At 46.7% G+C, this 27,254-nt stretch overlaps 1 protein-coding gene across 1 annotated transcript in view; it reads left to right on the top strand.

Annotated features, from left to right (window-relative positions):
• The window catches only part of CCDC175 (coiled-coil domain containing 175), a 406,581-nt gene that overhangs the window by 346,131 nt on the left and 33,196 nt on the right, over window positions 1-27,254 (top strand). Inside the window, exons 16-17 of the mRNA XM_086938208.1 lie at window positions 7,106-7,258; window positions 22,412-22,514. Of these exons, the coding sequence (XP_086794334.1) occupies window positions 7,106-7,258; window positions 22,412-22,514 (256 nt within the window). The remainder of the gene's footprint in view (window positions 1-7,105; window positions 7,259-22,411; window positions 22,515-27,254) is intronic.

The following is a 27,254-nucleotide window of genomic DNA, read 5'->3' as shown; positions in this document are numbered from 1 at the left end:
GGGTGTGGGGTGGGTGTAAAAGCCTGAGCTCGAGGAGTGGCTGTCAAACTAGTTCATGCCGGACACTAGAAAGTGTCCAGCAGGATATTTCATTCCTCCCAAACTTTATTAAAAACAAAAACAAGTTCAACCTGTAGGAAAGAATGAAAACAACTAAAACAACTATAAGTCTCACTATCTTGAGAGGCAGTCCACAGGACAGCTGCCGACAGGTGCAGCTGGGAGCACTGGTCATCTCAACACGTATCCATAATTTAAATTGAACACTTCTGGACAAGAACACTGCTGACGAATTCCGGATCCCTCTGCCTCACGTCAGTTGGGTGACAGTCACCTATGTGAAGGGATCAGTCGGTATTCTCTTGCTGTGATGTAATTGGTGTTAATAGTTCAAACTTGTGGGTCATCAGGAGCGTCCGTGAAATCCGCTGCTGAGCTTTCTCCTGTGAGTGTCCTGATTCCGGGAAGGCGACACTTTCAGGACAGGGATGGCATCAATGATGCTGGGGATGTCTTTCTCTGAATCCCTGTTCCTCCAGGTATCTTGTAGGAGGAGCAGCTTCCAGACCAACTCTCGTACCAGGATACCTGTGTGCCAGTGGCGTAACGAAACTTGAGTGGGCCTCCCTGCAAAGTACATGGAGGACCCCGCATCCGACCCCACCCAGGTGCTCTCAGGCCGCTGTACTGTGCTATGGAGGCCTCTGGAGGTCACCCCACTCCCCATCGCAGGGGCCTTTATTACGCCACCCCTTTGTGCAGGAATGTCCTTGAGGCCCTTCTCGCTGGGTTGCCACGGAACCGTGTGGATGGCGCTGGGCTGCATGTGAGCTGCCTCGGGGCTGCTGCAGGACCTCCAACAGAGCCATGGCTGAGTCGTGTGTGCAAACCACAGGGTGGATGACATATGGTAAGGTTGCCTACCTACAGGAACCAGGTGCAGCTGGGCTAGAAGATAGTCTTTGGTCCTTCATGGTGTTAGGAGCGGCTTCTGGGTGCCATGGTTATGTTATGGTATGTTATGGTGGTTTGCAGAGGTTAGGCTCTACTTTGGTGGTGAGATGCTCCTTTGGTGGTGATGCCCATGGCACTGTGGTGTAGTTATATACACACTTGGGATCTATTTTGGGGATCTAAGGAAGTCAGAGGGTACAGATCCCGCAAGAGAGTACTATTCATATAGATGTATGTCTGGCTATGTGTTAGTTACAGAAAAGAAAAGATGAATAAATGAAGAGTGAGTACTATGTAGAAGAAGAGGGGGGCGAGTTCCCTCAGGACAAGAACCCTCACTCACCGTTAGGTGACATACTTCATCATATAGGTTCCCTCCTCACACAGTAGTGTGGGCTATGGCTCCCCAAGAGGAGTAGCAGATGTGTTTTTGATCAGAAGATGAGTGTGAGCATACAGATGAATGAGGGGCAGAGTGTTTATAGAGTGATAGAGTGTGGTTTAAAAATGTCTACCTGAGTCCACTGAAAGTTTATTAGGTGGTCACAGTGAAATGATTATAAAGCAAGAGTTTAGGGATTCAACAGATATATCCTAGTTCATAAGGTCAACATGTTTCTGCCAACAGGCATTCGTCAGGATCTATATTTTCAGTAACTCTGCAAATGTGATAAAGTGAAAAAGAGAAATAATACAAGCCACCACTGGTCCTCCCCTTGGGGAGTCGTAGCCCACACTATGGTGCAGGAACGTGGTTCGCACCATCAGGCGGCTTACATTCAGTACTCCCCCTGGGCTGTCTCCAGTGACGTCGCTGCACCCTGGTGGCTGGCTTTTGTCCTAAGGGACACTCTGAGATAGTGGCACGAGTCCTGTTCACCCTGGGATCGGTGCTCTTGTTTGGCTGTGGCCTTCTGGTCTTTTAATGTGACAGGTTTGGTCACACACTTCTTTCTCTTCCTCGATTCTTGCTTGTGATGTGGCATCCTGCCAAGCATCGCACGTGTTCTCTTCACCTTGTGCGAGGTGGCGTCATGCCGCGTTTTGTGAGTTCTCCTAACTGGGACCTTCTGCGAACTCAGTTGCGTTCATTGGACTGTGCATCTTCTCCCGTCTTGGACCACTCGCAGTTCCAGTCCTGTCTGTAGGATTGAGAGTCTTCTCGCATGGGTGTCAGCCATTCTGTGGATTGCAGTGGAGGTAGGTGTGCTTTGATGGATCCGGTCTGCAGGCTCTTCCATACCTTTCTTCTCCTCGTTAAGGTGAGCTGGGTGGTGTGTTTTGATGGATACTGTCTGCTGCCTCTTCCATACCTTTCTTGTCCTCGACAAGGTATTCCGGGTGCAACTCTGGATCGCTGTGAGGGACGAAAGTCTCCATTTGTGTTGGTGGCAGCTTGCCACTCGGGAGTGTGCGACTCTCCTCATGCCTGTAATGGGTCGATGTGCGACAGAGTCTTAAGGCAGTGTCGGGGGCACTCCCTGAAGGAACCTAGATAGATTAGAGACAGGTTACGCATGTCACTAGTGCCTGGGACATGCCATCAGTTACAGTCCCTGCCCTAACAGTAACAGGGTCCCATCCCCAACAGTAATAGGGTCCCATCCCCATTGAGTTTAGGGGCATAAGTCGCTGTGAAGCTGTATAGTGAGAGTCGCTTAGCTACATTTGCACATTTGAAAAATCTTCTTCCTCATTTAGCTGTAGACCTTACAATGTACAGGAAAAATAATAAAGTGTGAGAATAGGGAATGGCCACAGGGCACAGTTTGTCCACCAATCTCTACACAGAGAAATTGTGGCACATGAAGATCCTTCTACATGGCACATGATGAGTTGTGGGTCGCCAGGGTCAGAATGCAATCATCGGCTTGCTCTTTTGCATACCTGCCACTAATCTCAGAACATTGATGGCAGTGTCAGGAACAAATCGTAAATAGGGGGCCAGGAGCAATTTCCTTTCTGCAGTTGTCACTTCCTGCCCATTCTTCTAGCTCTTCAATAGCAAATAAGGCAAAAGTAGGGACAAGGGAGTCAACCTTGTAATGTCATCAGTGGTCCAAGACTGTATGATATAGCTTTCCATGTTCCAGATATTTCGGTAATGAAGGCCTGTGAAAGTTACAGTGACTGCTATTAATTGACTCCAGAAATGTTGTTACAGAAATGCCCAGGAAAGTGATTGCTTAATCAACTTCTTACATTTTGGTGAATGAACACCCTTGAATGCGACTGCTATCAAATTTAGAGTATGCTCCTACAGTGTATTTATTTTGATTGTGTAAAGTTTGACTTCCTTTCCCTGTTATCTGATGCTTTGGTGCTTATTTATGAGAGGGTTTTTTTTTTTGTTTTTTTTTTTGAAAAACAACACACCTGCCTATGCTGAGCAGTTTTTTGGAAACAATTCTTTGATAATTGAACATGAACAATAAACATGAACAATGGCTTTTGAAATTGCAACGTTTCTTTTAATTTTTTTTTTTTTTTTTTTTTTTTTTTTTTTGCAGACTATTTTGCTTTTTAGTCTTTTGCTTGTTTTTTGGCATGAGAATACAAAAAAATGTGTAAGAAAATACTATACATTTACATATACACAAGAAAAAACACACTTCGGTATGTACATAATTCATTCAAACTGGCATTCAACACATTCTTGGCCATCCAGACATACAAAAAACATTCATACAGGTCCCATCATCATAATACAGTTTGTAAAAATGCAAGAATAGTAACATTCTTGCATTTTTACAAACTGTATTATGATGATGGGACCTGTATGAATGTTTTTTGTATGTCTGGATGGCCAAGAATGTGTTGAATGCCAGTTTGAATGAATTATGTACATACCGAAGTGTGTTTTTTCTTGTGTATATGTAAATGTATAGTATTTTCTTACACATTTTTTTGTATTCTCATGCCAAAAAACAAGCAAAAGACTAAAAAGCAAAATAGTCTGCAAAAAAAAAAAAAAAAAATTAAAAGAAACGTTGCAATTTCAAAAGCCATTGTTCATGTTTATTGTTCATGTTCAATTATCAAAGAATTGTTTCCAAAAAACTGCTCAGCATAGGCAGGTGTGTTGTTTTTCAAGTTATTATTGGCTCAGCCTTGCTGAGTTTTGAGTCAAACCCTTACTGTTTTTCATACTATTTATGAGAGGGTGGCATCACGTTTGTACCACACAATGTATTACATGCAAGATACAAAACTCTAAGTTGGATTTTTGAAGCCACGCTGGTAAAGTACTGTGGAGGACGGGTGGGTACAACCGTCTTCACGGCGATCTGTATTAGCGCCGAAGACAAGACCGGTAGTGTCTCACGACTTAGTAGGACGTGAGACACTACCACTCTTGTCTTCGGCGCTAATACAGATCGCCCGTCCTCCACAGTACTTTATCAGAATTTACTACTTATGGTACTTCACCTATACCCGTTCATGCCGGGTTGGAATTATCACCGGCTACGCAAACCTTTAACTATTGACGATTCAAAGCCCTGAAGAGTCACGGGCCCAGTGCCCGCTCTACGAAACACGTGTCGGCTGGTTGTTTTCTTTGATATCACCCTTCCAGAAAGGAAGGCTCAATACATTTGCTTTGAAAGAAACCATTCATATGGGTCTACCTTGTTTCATTTGATAAAATTTAGCTTTTCACTATGGATGACATTTATATACACTTGACATAACGTGTGCACAGAAGTTTCGTTGTATTCACTGAGGAGGTCCTTGCCACTCTCCGCAGAGGATTTGGGGTCTCCTCTGACTTGTAGAACCGTTTATTATTGCTCCTTTTCACCGAATTCCTACCGCTACTAGCACAGGCGCCTTCCTTTCTGCACACATAGAAACCCTACACAGAACCCTCATGCCTTCCAGGATTGTTTAAGTGCAGGAAGGTGCCCCTTCCTGCTCAAATCAATCCTGTATGCAGCACAGGGGATCACTGAAAAAATATTGAACCCAAAAATATAGACGAAAAAAATATCGAAGTAAAAATATAGAAAGACAAAATATCGAATTCCTATCAACAAACAGGTAAGTACAAAAATATATTGAATCAAAAATATCGAATAAATATAAATATATATACTTAATAAAAATATTGAATTTATTAAAATAACTTAAAAATAATTTCAAATTAATGAAATAATAACTATAATTAATTAAAACATACTTAAAATACTTAAATAACGTAAACATTATTAAATAATTTAAGTTAAAAAAAACACAACTTGATTTTTTAACACATATATATATATTAACATAATATTAATTAAACATATATAATATATTTACTGTAGCATAGCAAGAGGTTACAATTTACTATTACCACTCCAGCAACTGCAACAGTAGGGTAAACATTGGATAGCGTAGGGGTAAAAATTACTATTCACACTCCAGAGAGTGCAACAGTAGGGAAAGCGTTGGATAGCGTAGGGGTAAAAATTACTATTCCCACTCCAGAGAGTGCAACAGTAGGGAAAGCGTTGGATAGCGTAGGGGTAAAAATTACTATTCCCACTCCAGAAACAGTAGGGAAAGCGTTGGATAGCGTAGGGTTAAAAATTACTATTCCCACTCCAGAGGGTGCAACAGTAGCGAAAGCGTTGGATAGCGTATGGGTAAAAATTACTATTACCACTCCAAAGGGTGCAACAGTAGGGACAGCGTTGGATAGCGTAGGGGTACAAATTACTATTCCCATTCCAGAGGGTGCAACAGTAGGGAAAGCATTGGATAGTGTAGGGGTAAAAATACTATTCCCACTCCAGTGAGTGCAACAGTTGGGAAAGCGTTGGATAGCGTAAGGGTAAAAATTACTATTTCCACTCCAGAGAGTGCAACAGTAGGGAAAGCGTTGGATAGCGTAGGGGTAATTTAATATATTAATAAATATAAATTAAATATCAATACCAATAAAAAATTAATTAAAAGTAAATACCAATTTAATACAATATAGTAATTAATCAATTAAAAAATATTAATTAATAAAATGTATTAACTATTAATATAAATTAATTACAAATGTACAATTATTTAATTAAAAAATAAAATTTAATTACCAATTACTCAAAATAAATACCAATAAATAAATAAAAACATTTAATGAATTACAATTAAATTTCTTCCCACCCTATTCCCCTATAAACCCACAACCCGCTACAGAAAATAAATTAATAAAATTCACATAATTATCAATTAATAAAAATTAATTACCAATTAGGAATTAATTAATTACCAATTAAAAATTAATTAATAATGTATTCAAAATAAATACCAATAAATAAATTAACATATTTCATTAATTATGATTAAATTACTTCCCACCCTATTCCCCTATAAACCCACAACCCGCTACAGAATTAAATTACGCAAAAATGAAATAACAAAAAATTAATTACTTAAAATAAATCAATCAATCTAAAATAAATTACAAAAAAAATACTTTGCACACATATACTAACATACAAAACACTTTAAAAAAATGTGATATTATTAAAAATTCGAGAATTTTAATAACCTATATATATATACTTCGATATTTTGACTTTCTATATTTATAAAAATCGATATTACATTACGTACCTCAAAAACAATATTTTTGATGACTATATTCTATCCATTCGATAGTTTGTCCATTCTATATTTTGAAGTCGATATTTGTGTAATTCGATATTTTGTACTCAATATTTTTTCTGTATACCAACACAGGCACCCTTGCACTATAGACTGCCAAAAGGGTGCAAGCGCAAGGTAAAGGACAGAAGTGCACCATAATGACTTAAATATTACGCATTCCTGCCCTTTGCCTGTCACACAGTGCAGTGCAGCAAGGCGACCTGCTGCGCTGCGGCCCCTGCTCATAAATGAGCTCCCTTGTGTTTGAAGTTTCTTTCAATAACCTCGACGGTAAAGATCACACAGATAGCTCTAGCTATTGTTAAGAATAGGATGCACATTATCATATTGACACCAGGAGTGCTACGGCACTCTAGGTAAGTGTGGACTGGGAAAGTAGGCTGTCAGTGCTGAATGTATTTACATTTCAAATTTATGTCAACTGAAGATATTTATTCAAATATGTTAAAAGACTGATTTCAATCTCTGTAAGTGTGAATAAGATAATACTTGTTTTTTTTAACAGGAAAAACACAGATGTACTCTTAAACAAAATCGCGAAGCCGTGGTTCAGCAACTAAAAAGTCACAAAGAGGACGTAAAATTGGTGGAAAAGGATATCTACGAGACAAACAGAAAACTGGAGCTTGTTAGCATGGAAAACAGCAGACTAAAACTAGTAAGTAGAAAATTAATTCTTGTTTTGCATGCTCTACATTTTGACAGATGGCCTCCTTTTTACTTGTTATTAATTGGATCTCATTTGACACTTAGGGCTCGATTACAATGTTGTTAGGAAACTGTGCGGAACAAATCAGTTCCAGAATAGTTCCAAACGAATCGGGTCCTGTGAGTCTGAACAACCGATTATGATGCTTCCCAACATCGTTCGGTCATACTTGCATTGACTTCAATGGGAGCCTGTGTTCCGAACGAGAACACAGGCTCCCATTGAAAAAAGGGGTGGTTGTGGAAAACTTGGAACCCTGTGGCGGGCACCCCACGGTGCCTGCCACATTGGGCATGGTTGGGAACACGGATCCCTTGAGTACACCCACAGGCTACATTTGTAAGTTTCAGTCTGAAGGGGGGCCCGCAACGAGCCCCCAAAGACAGATTCCGGCAGCTGTTTTATCTCGAGCAAACCGAATCGGTACAGCTGTACGAATCGGTCATCGTAATCGCTCGTCTGGAAACCATGTCCATAAAGCTGTACGAATCGCCTCTGAGAGACTCGGGCTGTTCGGATGACTTTCAGAACCGATCCGGTCTGCTCAAACGGTTTCCTGGCATAGTACTCGGTTGTTGGGAAATCTGTGCGATTCGGTAGGAAACAAGGATTCCGAATCTGATTCTGCAATACTGAATCCCATCCGGAGCCTTTCCTAACGACATCGTAATTGGCCCTTTAGTGAAGGCCGAAGCCCTGTAGAATTTAAAGTCTGTCTCCATTAAAACACATTTTTTGTGTATCATGTGCCATTATAAAATAAAAATACAGTATGAAGATACCCCAGGAATGACTACTTATAAGTAAAACCTCAGTAATTATAACAAAAGTAATAAAAAATAAGTTATTTTTTTGCTGCCAAAGTCCCCCACAAAAAAATATTTGCGTGATAAATTTACAGTATGTTTTTGCTGAGGTATTTCGACGATGAGAAACTCTTTGAAAATGACAAACTTCGACATTACAAAGTTTGTCACTTTCATAATTATTCACTAGTAAAATAATATGTTGGCATGCGTCACTGAATCACAGAATTCTATAGCACTCACGTACCATCAGACCGTTTTCCTGTTTCTCCTGATATTGTTTCCTAATCCCCCAAAACACAACACACAATAAGAGGGTGCTCTAAAACGTAGTTCGAATAATTGGGGTGCAGCAGACCCCTCAAGTCCCATGGCCCACTACTACTGCACCTGCGGCTCTAAAGTTAGCTACTACCTTGCCTCAGGATTTCATAAGAAGGACTCAGTAAGAAGTCAGTATAAGGTAAATGTACTCAATTTGTATCCCTGGGGTTAGCACATAGGTGATCTACGCCACATTGGGTCAACTGTACAGGGGCTAAACTCCCTCCATGGGATTGCATTTAGGTACTATGGCACCTCAAGCATGGACTATGGAATCTGTTGATCCACGAATTTCAGCCTTGTTTCATGGAAACTACTTCCCTGACTGCCATTACTTGTATCAAAACAGCAAGCTACTTCAGGCATGGGGTTCTTGGTAGGTATCCTTTTTTTGTTTCCAAGGCCACTTCAGTTTTTTTTAATCTTAAGCAGGAAAGGTGTTCCTGGAATGAAGAGTCACTCTGTAATTTGAATATGAGATCAGCCCCGTGATTAAAAAGGTACGGGAACATTACCTGCTGGTAATCCTAGTTCTCCATTATGGACACATTTATTAAGTTCCTGAACACTACACTATCTATTCATTATTTGTTTAACAGATTGTATCTCTACACTATTTATTCATATATGTGGAATCCCAGAAAATATTCATACAACTAAACATGTCTTTCCTGAAAAGTTACAATGATCACAGCAAACATTTTCATCATTTTTAAATGTGTTACTAGATCAGCATTAAAACAAACTTTGTAAGTAACTGGCTGCTGAAGCCCTTTTAAGTGGTGAGGGTTTTTTGATATAAGAGAAATTAGTACTTAAGCCCTCATTACTTTTCCCCTTACTAGATTTGCATCCTTTTTTCCCCAAATGTTGAGGATTCTGACGGTACCAAGGGGGTTATTGTTTTCGCCGAAGGGAATTGAGAAAATAGCCCACATTTGTTTTTCTGAAAATGTGGTGTACAAGAAAGTGTTTGTGTCTGTCTGAAAAGTCCACAATCTTTCTCCATGAACACACCTCATGGTGCGTCCCGACTGTTTGTCTTGACGTGTAGTTGCTCTGTTTTGCTGTTGATGCAGGCTCATCATTTGACTCGTTGTCTCACAGAGTCTCTCTCCATCCTGTTGCTCATTGTAGTGGCTGCATTTGTGAAATCAGGTGACTCAGGTTGTTAAGTTAGCTTCTTCCATGACAGCAAATTATGTGCCAATATGTCTACAAGAGATGTTTTGATCAGAGGTTGTGGGATTTCAGCAGGTAAAAGCCTTCGGTGTCTTGCTTGGCAGACAGGCTCCACTCTTATTTCTGTCCCTTCATGTGCCTCACGCAGTCGCCCATATTATCCTTCCGCTTGCCACTCAGCCATAAGCATGTTTATCACACTTTGGGTAATTGGTGCTGAAAAAATGTACTGAGATGATAGAGGGAAGTTGTACTTGTTTCAGAAGGAGTTTGTTCAATGGTCACAATTCCTCAAGCATGCTGCCTTGGTGTGATCGTGCCTCGTGGTCACAGTGATAGATGATACAGATGAGGTAGTTGTTGCTTGAAGAATTTTCAGTGTCTGTGCTGTTGTTCCATTTATGAAACTTGCCGCTTTCACAGTCTTTGTTATTGGGTGCTTTGTAGGCGATGGTGGTGGAGTATAACTTGAAGAGGGCTGATCTGTGTCTTTCTCTGATGTGTGTTCTTCAAAGAAATCATAAAGGGGGCGTGGCCAAGATGGCGACCTGAATGGACACAGGTCTGCGTGGCTCCCTGCCCTGATCCCCTTAAGCACACATAAAGATGGCACATTGCCCCCAAATGCCGAACTTCAAGGGGCCCTGCTGACCACAAAGGCCACCTGCACCCCCGACGCGGCTAAGAGGCCCGCGGCGTCACCTGGGAGCCCGGGAAAGCGGAGACTCGACCCACCCGGGTAAGACCCCAATCGGGGGAAGTGAGAGGTGTGGAGGGCGCCGAAATTGAGGCCCCGGGCTGGGCCTGCACGGACCTGTCGGAGAGGCGTTAGACAGCGATAGACCCCGTCGGGGGACGCCGCGCAACCCCCCAGCCTCCAGAGAGACAGAGAGAGCGAGGAGCTGGCCCAGCGTGCAAGGCTCCCGGTGGTGGGGAATCGGACACGCCGGGAGCGCGAAAATTGAGGGCCCGGTCTGGGCCTACGCGGCTAGGAAGTGGCGGAGCAGGAGAGGAGTTAGCCCGCCACAAGAACCCACTTTACCCCCGGAAAGACCTGGGGTGAAGAGACCCGAACAGACCCGTAGAGCTCCCGGCGGTGCATGACCAGACGTGCCGGGAGCTTGGAAATCGAGGGCCCGGTCGGGGCCTGGGCGGGCCAGCAAAGGCAGAGCTGGTGAGGGGTCAGCTCACCGAGAGAAGCCATGCGACCCCTGAAGTGACTCGGGGAGAAGAGCTTTGGCCGGACCCACAGAGCTCCCGGTGGGGGGTGATCAGACGGGCCGGGAGCGAGGAAATTGAGTGCCTGGTCGGGGCCTAGGAGAACCTGGCGGACCGGGGGGAACTGAGAGCGAGGGAGCGGTCGGCCCCACTGCAGGAAACCACACAGCCTCCAGAAAGACCCGGGGGGCTTAGGACCGGCCCGATGTGCGGGACAGCTGGCGGTGAGTGGCCCGACACGCCCTGAGCGGAGACACCAAAGGCCCGATGTGGGCAACGCGGCAACACAGAGGGGGTCGGCAACGTGGAGGGCAGTCGGCCCTGACGGAGGCAGCCTCGCACCCCCCGAAAGACCCCCGAAACGGTCGTCACAAGAGACTCAGTCACAGGCCCAACGAGATGGCTGGCAGAAAGTTCGAAGACGGCGACAGCTTAAGTCACGTGCACGCCCGGATCAGACAACGATTGCCAAGGAACATGCGGCGGCCGTCCAGGAAGTGGCAAAGGACACCTCAGGGCCTTCTTAAGACAGCAACGAAGGGGGCTTGCATTTGATGCCACGACAAGGGGGGGAGAGGGGTGGGGGGTCACGAAGGTGGCCGATGCCACATTCCCCATCTATTTTTGACTCCACAGGTCTGGATCTATTTTGACTTTGGTTACTCTACAGGTTTACACTACAATAGACCGACCTGGGACTATGACTCTTACTTGGGTTTCACTGGTTGGGATCGGGGGAGGGGGGAGGTGGGAGGGACTGGAAAGAGGGGGGGAGGCACAGTTGGGGTTGCCGGGAGGGACACATTTTTGGGGTTGGGGTTGGGGGTATTCCTCCTTGTCCACTAGTGCTGAGAAGAACCGTTTTTCTTTTTTTCCTTTTTTTCCTTTCGCATTGACAGCTCACACACATAGCGCGTCTGCTCCTGCTGCATGTCCGGGATGACTCAACCCTTGACCGTTCTCTCACTGAATGTGAGAGGGCTTAATAGCCCAATCAAGCGCAAGGCGATTCTCTCTTTCTGGAGAATTCACAAGCGGACATCTGCCTACTGCAGGAGACACACCTACTGCCCAAAGATCACCATAGGCTTAAATCCCGCTCCTTCCCAGAGCAGTTCTTCTCATCGGCATCCAAGAAAGTGGCTGGGGTGTCGATCCTAGTAGCAAGGTCCTTCAGGGGACGGGTGTTGCAGAAAGAAGCAGAGATTAAGACAGGCTACTGGTCCATCGTTTCCTGGTGGCAGGACAGACGTTGTTGATAGGCTCGGCATACGCACCTAACGACGGACAGGAACGATACCTACACTCAGCGCTGGAAGCAGCCACAGCCAACACACACCCACACTTACTGATAGGGGGGGATCTCAACCTAGTGTTTCACAACACGGCGGACCGCTCTAACCAGCGCTTCGGTCAGGTGGGGGCACTTTCCACAGCGGGGCATACACATCTTGCGGATTTAGGTTTAGTCGACCTGTGGAGACACTCACACCCCCGAGCTACAGCCTACACGCAGTATTCGGCAGCCCATAAGTCTTACGCGCGCTAGACTATTTCCTATGTTCTACCCAGCTGGCGGCGCGCGCGCAAGATGTTGAGATCCTCCCGGCCTCGCTGTTGGATCCCTCCCCAGTAGTGGCGTCCTTCCTGGTACCGGACACTCCCGGTCCACAACGACACTGGCGCCTGCGCGATGGCCTATTGCAAAACCCTGCCACGATAGAGAAGATCACGACAGCCATCGGCCACTTCCTCACTCATAACGCCAACGGCGTCACCACCAAAGCCACCCAATGGGCTACACTTAAAGCCGTCCTCCGGGGCGAATTTATTTCGGTGGCCGTGGCCAACAATAGGGAGCGCGCACAGAAGAGGGCCGAACTCACGCAAAGGGTAGCAGAGCTGGAGCAGATGCACCAGCGCACAGGGGCAGCCAGGGCCTGGCACCAACTGTGCACGGAAAGGAAGATGTTAGCAGCCCTAGATCAAGATGTAGCGGAGTTTGCCACCTTGCGCCTGAAACATTCGACTACGCCGGGGGAGACCGGTGTGGGAAACTGTTGGCATGCAAGCTGTGAGAGCAGCGCCAGAGGCAACACATTCAGACCATCCAACCTAGCCGGGGTGATCCGATTACAGAAGACGCGGCCATAGCTGCAGCATTCAGAGGCTTCTATGCCGACTTGTATGACGCAGACAAACTAGATCTGCAAGCTGGCAGCGATTATCTGGAAGGGGCGACCCTCGCGTCCCTGAACGAGGTGCAGGCAAAGTTCCTCGATCGGCCCATTGGCCTAGAGGAAGTCATCTCGGCAATCTCCCGACTCAAAATAGGGAAATCACCTGGCCCAGACGGCTACCCTGCGACTTTCTATAAGAAATTTTGCCCGCAAGTTGCCCCCCTACTGCGAGATCTGTTCAACACCTTTGATCAGCCAGGAGCCATCCCTCCGGAGCTGCTGGAAGCCGCAATCTTGGTGATACCCAAACCCGGTAGAGACCCAACTAGGTGCGGTTCCTACAGGCCAATATCTTTATTAAATATCGACCTCAAGCTCTATACAAGTATCATCGCCGGCCGACTGGCTCCCTATATGCAACAGCTGGCTGAACCTGACCAGGCTGGCTTCATCCCTCAACGGCAAACGAGCGATAACACCAAACGTGTCCTCCACCTGATCGAGGCTGGGTCACGAACGAGGCCGGGTTGCATGCTCCTCACCATAGACGCTGAGAAGGCGTTTGATCGGGTGCACTGGCCCTATCTCGACCTGGCGCTACAACGATTTGGCTTTGGGGAAACTCTCCGAAACCGAATATTCAACTGCTATAGGCAGCTGAACGCGACGGTCCGGGTGAATTGTCACACCGCACCACGTTTCCCGATTGGCAGAGGGACCAGACAGGGCTGCCCGCTTTCCCCCCTCTTATTCGCGCTGTATATGGAGCCATTGGCACAGCGAATTAGACAGCACCAACTCATCCAGAGCATCCCATTTGGTTGAGACACGCACAAGATCAGTTTATATGCGGATGACATTCTGCTCTCTCTCATGGACCTGATGCAATCTCTGCGGGCGCTCTTTATCGAGCTGCATACCTTCGCCCTGGCCTCGGTCTTTAAAATTAATGTGGATAAGTCGGAGGTGCTGAATGTGTCCCTGCCCCCAGAAGTGTTGGCGGAAGCTAATGCAGAATTTGACCTGCAGTGGTCTACCTCTACTGTTCCCTACCTGGGACCTACCCTACTCATCACGCGCCTCAATGAGGCTCTTAGGAAGTGGAAGCACCTCACACTTTCCTGGCTGGGTCGCATTGCAGCTATTAAAATGACACTGCTACCACAGGTCCTCTACGTCTTCCAAACTCTCCCGCTACACCCACCAGCGGGATGGCTCGAGAAAACGCAAGCAGATCTGGCACGTTTTGTATGGAACGGTCGTCGCCCCCGCTTTAAGCACCTGATCGCAACGCTCCCCCCGGCACATGGAGGAGTAGGGCTGCCCGACCTTACCCTATACTTCCAAGCGACACAGCTACGCACCCTCGTGGAGTGGTACCAATTGGAGTCCAGCAAACACTGGCTTTTTCAAGACCAGGCGGTGGCGGGCCGAACCCTCCAGGGTGTTCCCTTCCTACCACGGCGCCACAGGCCACCTAACCTATACGCGTCGTATATCACTAGTACGGTCATGGAAGTGTGGGACAGAGTGGCAGTCCGGAGAGATCTCACTTCCTTTCCCTCCCCGCTGACGCCAATATTCAACAATCCAGATTTTACCCCAGGCCTAGACACACAGGCGTTCGCAACTTGGAGAACGACGCCCTGCAGGGAGGTGGGCCATATGTATCTTCAGGGCATCCTCCCTTTCCAGAAGGTGAAGGAGGACTATGGTGTACCAGAAGCCGATCGTATGCCCTATCTGCAAGTCCGACATTGGGTCCTACATCCGTCGATCAAACCGGGAGCGCAGCGCTTTCTTACGCCCTATGAAAAATGGCTACTGACACGCACGTCGAAAAGAAACTGCTCTCAGACATATACCAGCACCTGCTTCTTACTAACATACACACATATAACGCGGGGAAGGCTAGATGGGAAAAAGACCTAGGAAGGCAGCTCTCGCGCAAAGAATGGGAAGGGATATACCATAGGGCCCGGCACTCGGCCTATCACACAGGTCTCATTGAGACGCTCACAAAAGTGGCCACATACTGGTATCACACCCCGGAGCGCATACACCGCTGGGACCCCCAAGTCAGTGACCGCTGCTGGAGAGGCTGCGGAGAGTTAGGCACCCTGGAGCACTTGCTGTGGAGTTGCGAGCGGCTGCAGCAATATTGGACCACTATCCTATACCTGATAGACACGCATTTAGACACCCAGCTCCCCCGATTTCCTGCCTACGTGTTGCTGGGCCTACTCAACGCATTGATGTACCCCCTGAAATCTATGAGAGGGAGGCTGATAGCAATTGCTCTAGGGGCAGCTGTGCAAAACATTGTGGCCCATTGGAGAGATCCTCAACCCCCTGTGCAACTTGGCTGGCTGCACAGACTCTGGACAATACTAGGAATGGAGAAGCTGTCTTTGACCAAGGCGGGCAGAGGGGCCGAATTTGCGGACCTTTGGCGGCCATTTTTTTTCCGTACTTACGGGGGAGTTGCATCTTGCTGACACACCACTCACGGAGACCAAGACAAAGCCCCGCAAAAGGAAATCCCAGAAGTATGATCTCCTCCAAGGTACCCTCTTCACTGCTACTGGTTTCTTTAGTGTTTCTTTTCTTCTTACTCAGCGGACAAGGGGGAAGTTGGGGGGAAGGGTGGGGGAGGGGGTTAGTTGGGGTTTTTTGTACACCGCACGCATCGCTACAGCGACCGACTGATTCTCAGTCTTTCAAATGCGGCCGGCCCAGCTGGGTTCTAGGCGGCATGCTGTGTTTAATATGCTTCGTAGGGAACTCGCATTGGCAATGGCGCAGCACCTGTATTGTTACTGTTCGGCCAGTGACTCCACAAGCACTAGTCGGTGTATTTGCTTTCAATAAAAAAGATTTAATACCAAAGAAATCCTAAACAAGATTTTTAGTATTTTCTCAAAGGCAATCTCAATAAATGTAAATTACAAAAATATTTAAAACCTAATGATCATTGTCGCTGTTTTTAGTGGGGGGGGGGGATACTGGAGGCCCGAGTCTATGATTCTGGACCGATGTTTTTACCTCTAAAAATATTAAAGGAATTTTCTGTAGATTGCTTTATTAACTGTGTGGTGCCAGAAATAGTTGGTTCTTTACAGTGCATACGCTTACAATTCTAGGGAAATTACGTACATTTTAAGCCAATTTTGAATGTTTGGAAAGTGTCTGCGTAAGGGCCCTTGTGGAGTGAAAGGATGGGTTCAGTGGGGATCATGAGTGCAGAGCAGGCATTGTTTTCCCTCCAAGATGCTGCAGGGATTGAGTGTAGGGTACATTGGGATGTTGTCTACAGTCTCTGCCTCTGAAGCATTTGAGACAGGCCCAGGGTCTCTGGGCCTGCAGTCATCAGGTTTGAGGACCAGACAGTTCTATGTCCGAAGAGATTTGCACTTTAGAATTGAGTTACGTCCGCCGGAGTTGACACTGGATGAAACACCACAAACCAAGATCAGTCCCATAGGCTTTGTGTCAGAATATTATATTTTTTTGGTAAGACATTCATTTATTTTGTTTTATAGGAAAAGCATGCATGCAAACATCAATATTAGCAGTTCAATATGACTTTTAGGACTGTGCTTTATATTGATGTGTATACCTATATGATATTGTGTTTTTTCCACTCATCCACTCACCTGAGGTTCCTCCATATGTTCAACTTCTGCTGGTCCTTCAGTTCCCCCATTGCTGGTAATTTTAATTATTCTGTACACACATTCATCTGAGGGAGTTCTTGTGAGTTCTGGACCATCTATGCTTGTAAAGCAGGTCATAAACTCAACTTCTGAGATCTTTAAAGCATGTTTTGCATTCATCCACACTCTTAGAGTTTACAGATAGATCACTGACTTTATCAGTGATGTTTTGCCAATATTTTTATGAGGTTTGAATACCAAATGCCCCATTAGCCAGGTTTCCTTATAGGCCATCTCCTCTACAACCACTTGTAATTCTGTCTCACTGAATTGATATATTCTGATTCGCTCAGGAGCCCTGCTGGATATTAGCATATACAGAAAATGTGAATGGCTGTTTTAATGGCTCGATTAAAATGAACACCAAAGCCACAAAATGGCTGCCAGATGGTCAACAGTTTGGGGATTGCACTCACAAACAAAGAGACAACTGTATGCCCCAAAGAAAAGCCTGATCACTGCAGTGACAATGAATTGGGCAGCAGAAAATAATTTCCTGTTGATGCGGTGTTTCCACTCATGCACGAGAGAGTGGGATCTTTACTGGTTTTGTAACTGTTGAGTTTGAGGCAGTTCGTGCGTATCCAGTGTGCTACTGAAGACATGCAACTGACAAAGATTGCTTGGGGATGAGACTGTTTTCGGATAGGGAAAGAAAGAGCTGTGCACCGTCATTGTAGGAGACATTGCTGAATCTGTGGGAACAGATTGTTCTGGCAAGGGGGTGCCTTGTAGATGTTTAGGAGGGTGGGGCTCAGGGAGGAACCTTAGGGGATGCCAAAGAGCTGATTGGTTGTGTTGGACAGGTAAGGGACTAGGCTGACCGAATGGGTGCCTCCAGAGAGGAAGGTGCTGATCCATCGTAGTGCTGGGCCATAAATTCCAGCCTTGTGGAGATGTTGGATAAGGATGGATTGGGAAAAGGTGTTGAATGCTTTAGAGAGGTCTAGTAGAGTGAGGACTGCTGTGTTACCTTTGTCCATGATGAGAGTGATGTTGCCAATGGCTATGATGAGGGTCAGCTTGGTGCTGTGATTTTGTCTAAAGCTAGATTGTGAAGGGTCTTGACAGTGGTTTGTATTGTGGTGGTTGATGTCCTTCTCCAGGACATTGTCTGGGTAAGGGAGAAGGGAGATAGACCTATATTTGGCCATGGTCAGGTGATCTTTCGAAGGTTTTTTGAGGAGTAGTAAAATGGTGGTGTATTTTCAGGAGTCCAGGTAGGTGGCAGTGAAGGTAGATAGGTTGCACATCGGTGTGAGAGGTGTGCAGATGGGGTAGAGACCTTTGGTAAAGACGTAGTGTTGGCGCAGGTCTGAGGGGGCTCCTAAGTGGATGATGTTAGCAGTTTATGTGGTGGTTATGACTGGTCAGCAGCTCATGGTGGTTTTCAGGGTGTTGCTGTCTTTGAAGTGTAGAACATCGAGATTGGAGAGACCCAGCTGGGAGGCGAAGTTGTAGAAGTTTTAAATTTTTTTCTGAGAAGTAGGTGGATATATTGCAGAGTTCCTGGGAGGGTGTGATGATTGTGGAGCTGGCAAGTGAGGAAGTGAATTCTTTCATGATGGTGAAGATTTCTTTGGTGGATTTGGAGCTGTTGTGAATCTGCTCTGTGAATGCTAGGTGCTTGTGAAAGATCCAGAGGGCCGATTTGAAGGAGTTTTTGTGTTATTGTGGGAGTAGTGCCACTGTTGCTCCAGCTGCTTGTAGAGATGCTTCATGAGTCAGAGCTCCTCAGTGTACCAGCTGGCATCTGGCTTGGAGTGAGGTGTGGGGGAGGTTCTCAGGGGAGCCAGGAAATCTGTGCAGGAAGTGATTCACATGTTCCGGTTCTGTTAGGTTGACCTCGTGGGGAGGCGGAGGGATCACAATTGGAGATCCAAATGTTCTCAGGGATTTTGTTCTAGTGGCGTCTGTGTGTTGGTATTTCTGGGATGGTTGGGCCAGTGCATGCAGAGGAGGGAGTCGTCCATCCACGTGGGAGTGGTGAGTTTGTTTTCTTTGATGTTGGAGAAGCTGGTGAAGATGGGGTGGAAAAGGTGTCCGGCCACATGGGTAGGGGTTTTCACCTGCTGGGTGAGTCCCTAGAGGCTGAGGTCATCCGGTACAGTGGTGGAATTAGGGTCGGTCTGGTCCTCTTGGTGGAAGTTGATGTTGCTGAACATTGTGAAGGAGTTAGATGCGAGGACCAGAGGGTTTATGAGATCTGCGAGTGTGGAGCTGAAGTTGATCTCGGCCCAGGGAGATGGGGAGTAGAGCTCCTCCTAAGGTTAGGGTAAGCAAGATGCTGGTTTCCAAAGCCATGTAATCCAGCCAGTTGCTGGTGTCAGCTGAGGTGACATAGCAGATGATATCCTTGTTATAAATGATGGCAAGTCCTCCTCAGGCTTTGTTGGTTCTGTCTAGTCCCGTGATTTTGTACCCAGGAATGGTGGCCACTGCTATGTCTAAGGCAGATGCTGGGTTGAGCCATGTTTCAAAGAGGATTAGTAGGTTGCGAAAGAGGTCATGCAGGAGGTCCCAGACTCCTATGGCAGTCTTGGTGAGGCAGCATGTTTTGAGGAGCAAGCAGTTGAGGGTGAGAGGTGCGTTATGCTAGGCAGTGGAGAGGTTTGTGCAGTTGTATGTGCTATGGTCGGAGTTGGCAGCGGTGTTGAGGTTGGTCAAGAAAAGCAGCAGGTGGGGGAGGTCTTGCCGCAGTACAGGATGGGCGTCCATGGTTGAGATTGTGGAGTGTTTCTGCAGAGTAGTGCCTGAGTCTGTGGTGGGTGGCTGGTGGGCCAGGCATGCTTGAGGCATGGATGGGCGCAGACTGGCTTTCCTTTGCTGCACCTTTGACACAATAGTGGCACATCCACTTTGCAGCTGCGCTGTAGCTGTCATTAAGAAGGCCTTGGGATGGTGGATTGGGCTAGCAGTGCTCATGAGGAGGTTGAAGAGGGTAGAAAAGTGAAGCCGGGCACACAAGAGGAGACAAAGTAAAAGCGATCAAAGAGCAAAAAAGAGCAAAAGAGCTGTCCTAAAATAATGGAATATTGGACACAAGTGATGAGAACAATGTTGCAATCAGAGGGACTGTCACTGGTGCCGTAGCCTAGACGCTGTTTATTGAATATATGGCAACCAAATGATCTCACTCATCCAGCTCAGAGCTGGGCCACTCTAGGGATCATGCTTGCAAAAAGGAACATTGCCCAGAAATGGGGGGGTGCGGAGGCGCCAACTCTTGCTGCATGGGGAAGGAACATGGACGCGGCCATGTTCGCTGAAATAACAGTGTACAGTAGTCGGGGTGCCCCAAAAAGTGGAATACAATATGGGGGGCCTGGAATAAATATAGGGGAGACATTTGTGATCCACCGCTTGACCGAGAGGATGAAGATTCAGATTCGGATGGACAATGAAGGCCAAAGAATGGGGGGGTGGGGCCCTGTTCATGCAGTTGTCAGGATACAGAACTGTGACTTAACAATCTTAACTGTGAGTAACTGTAATGAAGTGTTGTGCAACATTGATTTTATGTGTACAAAAATGGTATGCTGCATTGTTGATATAAAAAATAAACATCTTTAAACGAGCAAAAGAGGCAGAGAAGCACATAAAGAGAGACATTAAGAGGCAAAGAGGCTTAGAGAGAAGCAGTAGAGAGCAAGAGTGGCACAAAAGAGGGTCAGTTAAGCAAAAGAGACAGAGTGGCGAGAGCAGCACAAAAAGAGAGACATTATTAGGCAAAAGTGGCACAAATAGAGGAACAGTAAAGTTAAAGAGACATGAACAAAGCGAGGCAAATTGAGGCAGAAAAGAGAGAAATCGGGTGGGGTGCAGACAAAATAAATTTGCAGATCCACAAGAGCCAGAAAGTCTTGGTCAGAGGACTGAGTCAGGTAGGCGGGGGGTGCAAGAGCACAACCCAGCAAAAGGGCGAGACAGAAAAGCAGGGGCTAGGCAACCTCCTTCTATTGTAGGCATATTGATTAAAACCCTAAATATGTTGAATGCCTTGACAACAAGACTTTTAACATTGAGATTGAAGATGTCAACATCAATGATCTTGGCGCGATATGCCTCAACATTGAAGTCCTCAACGTTGAGGAAGACCGTCCTGGCAAAAGATGCCCCATTGATGAGCACTTCACCAGCAAGGTCATCAGCGTAATGATCCTAAGACCCTGGCATGGCAATGGTGCTTTCTTTGAGTGATCACAAAGGGTGCCGGAGGGAATCCCAAACATGTTATTAGGGTGGAGTACTAAGCCATTCTGGGAAGTGGAGAGAGAGGCACTCTCCTCAGAGGAGATCTGAAGTGATTCTCAACATAGTGTGAGCCCCAATTGACTTACAAGTGTACACCCTCCATCACTATCAGCCACATTATGGCATTTACTGACAGATTACCTACTTAGTTACAGTGTAATTTTCAGGAAGATAAACCATGCACAGACTAAGGTTTTCTTCATTTCATCTGTTCGCCACCACAGAAGGCATGTGTATGAAAACATAGTTCCATTCAATTCATGACATTTATAGAGCGCAAAGCTACCTCCTGGGAGGGGTCCCGACGCTAGCAGAAAGTTCAAAGTATGGGAAGGGACTATTAGTCTTTACGCCTATTAAAAAGGTGTCGAAGAGTAGGGTCTTGAAATTAAGTCTAAAAACCGATTTCAAGGGGTACTGCAAAGCAAACTGAGCAGCAATGCATTCCACAGTTTGGAGGCCACGTTGGGGAAGGATTATCCGCCTCTTCTAGCTTTGCATATGTGGGGAACTCGGAGCAATTTGAGGGTGTTATCAAACCGATTTTAAATACTTGCCAGTCCCAGAAGACATTGAGTTAAGATACTTATTCAAAAGTGATTTTATTCATATTGATTAGGGATCCTTGCTTCACAGAATGGAAAGGTTTACAGAGGCCTAGGTATCACTTTAGTGGATTTGAGACTCTGAACTCTTTCTCTGCTTTGAATCCATCCATTGCTTCCTTAACAGAGTGTTTTCCTATTCTCTTCTCTTTCTTTCTTTTAACATTTTTTATTTCTGTTAAAGGTAATCAGAAAAATTTTAGACATTTAGGAGCCATTATTTTTGATAGCTCATAGCCAAGTGGCCTACTAAAAGTGTATTCTCAGAACTGATTCTGCGTGTAAAATGCAATGCATTTTAATTCCCTGTTATTTATTGGCCCATAGGTCTTCATCCACTATCTACATCAACTCATTTGTAGGCTGAGGCCTGGAAATGTTAGAATTTTAGAAGTTCGATCTATCTGAGTATTGCTACTGACTTATTCGAACGTGCAAGAGTGCAGTTTATATGGGGTCATGCAAAACTCATTTTTTAGTCAATTAATTGGTTCCCCAACTCATTGCTGAGGTGCATTTTATTTGTACCGCGATAACTATGAACAATATCTGGAGGATACGGTACCAAGGATATACTTCTTTGTCAAGGCTCCAATATCAGTTTAGGACTGACATCAAAGATTTTATTCTGGTATCTTCTCCACAGGGCATAGAATGCACAAATACTAAAGGGAAAGGCATCTGAAATTCCAAGCTCAGGGATTAAGAATTACAAATAAATAATGATTTTTCTTGAAGTAGTGAATCCTTCTTGAATTAACGAATCTCCTTGAATTCATCTCTCTTAATCACATTCAATGTTTTAATTACTTTACAGAATAATGAACAGAAAATACATGAAATTCGTAAAGCTATTCATCAAGCTGAAAAGCAGAGGGATGCCGCCGTAGATATGGATAATCATTTGATATTGCTATATGGTGAGTTGTATCTTGTTCATTGACTTCTTAAAATGAAAAATAAAATGAGTTTTCTATTAAATTGCATTGTGAATAATAAATATATCAGAATCCTGGGCTTTCATTTAGTTGTCCCTGCTATGCAAAGATCAGTGCTCTAATGCCATAGTTAATTTAGTGTGTCCTTTTATCTCTGATTCACTCACATTGTATTGGCATTCAACCAATACATTTTCTTTGCTTACAAAAACGGCAATGATATGTCAGAAGAAAAGGAAAAGGGAAAAACAAAATGAAATGAGAAGGTTTTTTGAGGGTAATGAACAGATTGTTATGTTGATGCACTGGACACCATTTGATGATAGTTCTTTCTGGCTCCTTCTGCCTATGTCCCTTGGAAGGCAGCCCCTTTCAGGTGAAACGTGCCCTTAAAGGACAATCCTAAATGGTGATTCAAGTAATAAGCTAACTCCAGGAAAGAGCAAATGGCATAAAATTCTGGTGGTTCTTACAATGGTATTTATTGGTTAGAAACTTACCAAAAGTACTGTTTATAAAGGAATATTCCCCAATTTCACTTAGCTTGTGAATGGGTAACAAAGAGAGCAGTCTTGAGGCATAAGGCTTTTCTCAGGCTGGCCATTTTTCAATACATTGATTCCATTACAGTTTGTGCATGATATTTTGTCCAGCTGTGGTCTTGGGTCCTTATTGTACCTGGTGGTGTGGCAGATGGATTTGTTCTTGTTTCTGTTAGATATGATTTAGGTACGTAACCTTTACACCACTGTTTTTAGTTTGCTTCGACTTTACTCCTTAGACTTTACTCCTCAGACTTTACTCCATATGTGCCTTTACTCTGCATGGAACACACAAAAGGTGACGAGAGGAATGCTTGCAATACGTCTAAACGCATCCCCTCGGGGTAGAATTCCAACCCTTTGTTCTTTTGCCCACCATCCCACCTCAGTTTGGACCGAGCAATATTAAATTCAGTCTTGACCCTGCTCCAATAGGAACGGTCCAGGGTGAACTGCCAGAACAGGTCCTGCCTTAACCGGAATACAAGCACCCCAATGCATGCCTTTACTCCTCAGACTTTGCTCCGCAGGTAAGTGTTTTTTAGGGTTAATTGGTGGGTAGGGGTAAAGGGCGGTAAGGGTGATTTTAGGGTTAATGAGTGTTGGATGCAGATTATTTTAGGGAAATGGGGTGGGTAGAGGTCAAAGAATGTAAAAGGTGATTTTAGGGTTATGGGGTGGTTAAAGGTAAAGGGGAAAGTATGTGTTGAGGTTCAGGGTTGAATAGAGGTAACGGAAGATAAGGTTTAAAAAATATATATATTAAAAGGGAGTATCAGGGAGATACCCTCCCAATAAACTAAAAAAGGGGGATTTCGAGTGGTAGCCCCCCAAAAATATATATGTACATCTAAATATATAAATGTATATATCACACAGTGGCATCACCACTGTGTAGTTATAGTTAGGGATGAGTTTCCATAGGAAATTGATTTTTTGTTTTGCTAATAACTTTGGCATCATTTCACCCATATTAAAACTTTGCACAAAAAAAGGTTCATCTTCATCAGTTCCTTCCCTATAAGTTTTGGGGTGATCCGTCAAGCAGTAAAAGGGGATCCCAAAACACATTTTTCCCATTTTTATTTTTTTATTTTTATTTTTTTATTTTTTTTTTTAAATATATTTTTATTGCAGAGTTACAAACCACAGGATACAATTAAACAGCCAGTGCACTTGTGGGCTCCCCCCGTCCAATGATAGTTCACAGTTGTACACAGCCCTTCAGCCCGCATCCCGGAGGCCGGGCGGCATATCACATCGCTCAAAAGGAACACATCACAGTGCACGTCCCATTGGGACCCTGGCGGAAGGTCGTTTTGTGTATCTGCTTTTACCCCCCCACCCACAACAACAGTCCCATCAGCCATCTCCGTGGTAATCGACGATATCGCCCTTACAGGGCCTGCCCTAAACTATATGGGCCTGCGCACCTGGCCGTTCCACCCAATCAGTCTGCCCTCCACTCAGTGCCACCGTCCCAGTAGGTCCAAGGCCCCAACAAGCAACCCTCCAATGGCTTCCGGCCCTCCCCAAACCCCCTATAACCAACCCCCCCAACACCCCCACTCCCCTGGCAACTGCTAAGGTGTGTGCTTCGCCCTATCGAATTGGATGGGTCCACTACAGTGCGTAGTACCATACTTCTGTGTTCGCCCCGCGGCGTCCAGCGGCTTAGTTCTCGCCTTCCTCATCCTCAACCAAAGAATCACCCAAAGCCTGTACCACTAACTCCCATGCTCGCGCCGCATCCAGTACCTTCTCATTCCCCAACTTTACTGCTTGCTTCATCCGGAGCACACTCTCGCAGTCAGACCACCGCAGCAACTCATTCTTCCATCTACGCAGTGAGGGACCTCCCCTGGACTTCCAGTGCCACGATATTTCCCTCTGTGCCAATATCAGACCCAGGTCTATGAATTTACTTGTCACCTTGGTGTGCTTAGTATGCGGGAACCAGAGCAATAGGCACGCTGCCATGTCAAATTCTACCTCCCTGTCAGTCACTTCATTCAGGAGTTCCCCTACCTCCGCCCAATAGGTCCCCAGTTGCGGGCACCCCCAAAACAAATGGTCCATGTCCGCCCCTAGGGACGAACACCGGGGGCAACAGGCATCCGGCACCCGAAAGTACCGCTGTAGTTTCTCAGGAGTTAAATAGGCCCTATGGAGCACATAGAAGTGGACCTGCTGAAAGCGCGCGTTCCTAGTGCCCTTCCACGTGCGTCGCAGGATATGGCCCCATGCCGTATCCGGTATGGGCCGGCCAACGCTCACCTCCCATTTAGCTTTGAGTCCGTGGAGTGGTTCCAGCCCTTCGTTCAGCATCCTATTATGTAGGCACGTCACAGCTTTGAATGTACCAGCTGCCATTACCACATATTGGCACGCCATAGTCGTCGCGGGTTCCGAGAGCCCCTCTCTCCAGTGCTTTTGTACGGCAGCCACAACTGCCGCATGTAGGAGAAAGCCCCCCTCAGGCAGTCCGAACTGGTCCCGGAGCACTTCGAACGGCGCCAGAGCCCCATCTATGTACAAGTCGCCCACCACCTGCAACCCCGCCTCCTCCCAATCCAACAACGGGGACCAATCTCCTCCGTGCGGCAATGCCGTCAACATCCCGATCGGTATCTCCGGGGCATAAGGCCGCGATGCCCTCGCTCTCCGAAGGCTCCTCTGCCAGCACAGCCGGAGCGTCCGCTCTTCCATGGTGAGGGCCCATAGCTCGAGCCGCTGCTGCATTACGATGTATGACAGCACGTGGCGCTGTATCCCCCGATCCCGGTCCTCCTCCGGTCCCCGGAACACCCTGGCTACGTTCTGCGTAAGGACCTGCAACTGCGCCGCCAGATAATACAGCTCCAGGTCGGGCACGGCCATGCCCCCTTCCAGCTTGGGGCGAAGTAGCGTGCTCAGGGCTATTCTGCGGCGGCCATGCCCCCATAGAAAGCCAATTATCATTGACCGCAGTTCCCTAAACACCCCCTGGGCAATCCAGACAGGCAGCGTTCGGAAATAATAGAGGAAGCGGGGGAGCGCCACCATTTTCAACAGTGCTATCCTGCCTAGGACTGTCAGCGGGAGGGTTGACCAGAAAGACAAGCTGCCCCGCAGCGCCCGGACACAGCGGCCAATGTTACCCTCCAAAAGGTCAGCAGCCGAGTGGTAAATGCGGACACCCAAGTAGGTGATGCAAGAGGGTTCCCATACCACACCCAAATCGCTGCTAGGGGCTGGCGATCCCGCTCTCAGCGGGAACACGCAAGTCTTCGCCCAATTGACCTTAAGGCCCGACAGCCGGCCGAACACGGACAACAGATCCATCGCTCCAACCAACGCCCCCGAGGTGTCAGCTAGGTACAGGAGCAAGTCATCCGCATAGAGCGATATATAATGCCATTGCCCATCACTCACTATCCCCGCGTATCGGTCGCCTGACCTCGCATGGACCGCCAAGGGTTCCATCGCCAGGGCAAACAACAGAGGGGAGAGAGAGCATCCCTGTCGTGTTCCCCTGCCCACCGGGTACGCCGCGGACACCATGCCGCCCAATCGTACCCTCGCCGTCGCCGAGGTATATAAGACCCTCGTCCACCTTCGAAACCCGTCGCCCATGCCAAACCTCTCCAGCACTCCATCCAGGAAAGGCCATTCCAAGCTATCGAAGGCCTTTTCGATGTCCACAGACAGAACCGCCGGCACTCCCTCCCCATCCAAGATGGCATCCATTATTCCCACCAGGCGGCGGATATTCATCGCCGTGCTCCTCGTGGGTATAAACCCGGCCTGGTCCCTGTGCACCAGGCCCGTCATATGCGGGGCCAGTCTGGTGGCTAGGATGCGACTCAGGATCTTATAGTCCACCGTCAGCATGGACAGCGGGCGATAAGACCTCACGTCCGCGGCATCCCGGCCAGGCTTGAGGAGCGGTACTATCAAGGCCTCCCGCATGGAGCCAGGCAATGCCCCCTTCTCGAAGGCTTCCGTATACACCACCAGCAGCCTGGGCGCCAGAATGTCCGCATAGTGTTGATAGAACTCGATTGGCAGTCCGTCCACCCCGGGCGTCTTGTTACGGGCCATATGTTTAATGGCCACCCGAATTTCCGTAAGCGTGATCGGGCTACCCAGTTCCTTCGCGTCCTCCTCGTCCAGGACCGGAAGCGGCCTCTCCCCCAGG

This window comes from Lissotriton vulgaris, chromosome 9 (genome assembly GCF_964263255.1).
Source record: "Lissotriton vulgaris chromosome 9, aLisVul1.2, whole genome shotgun sequence".
Taxonomy (NCBI): Eukaryota; Metazoa; Chordata; class Amphibia; order Caudata; family Salamandridae; genus Lissotriton; species Lissotriton vulgaris.
The sequence above is the reverse complement of the archived record's forward strand: the minus strand, read 5'-3'. Positions and strand labels throughout refer to the sequence as shown.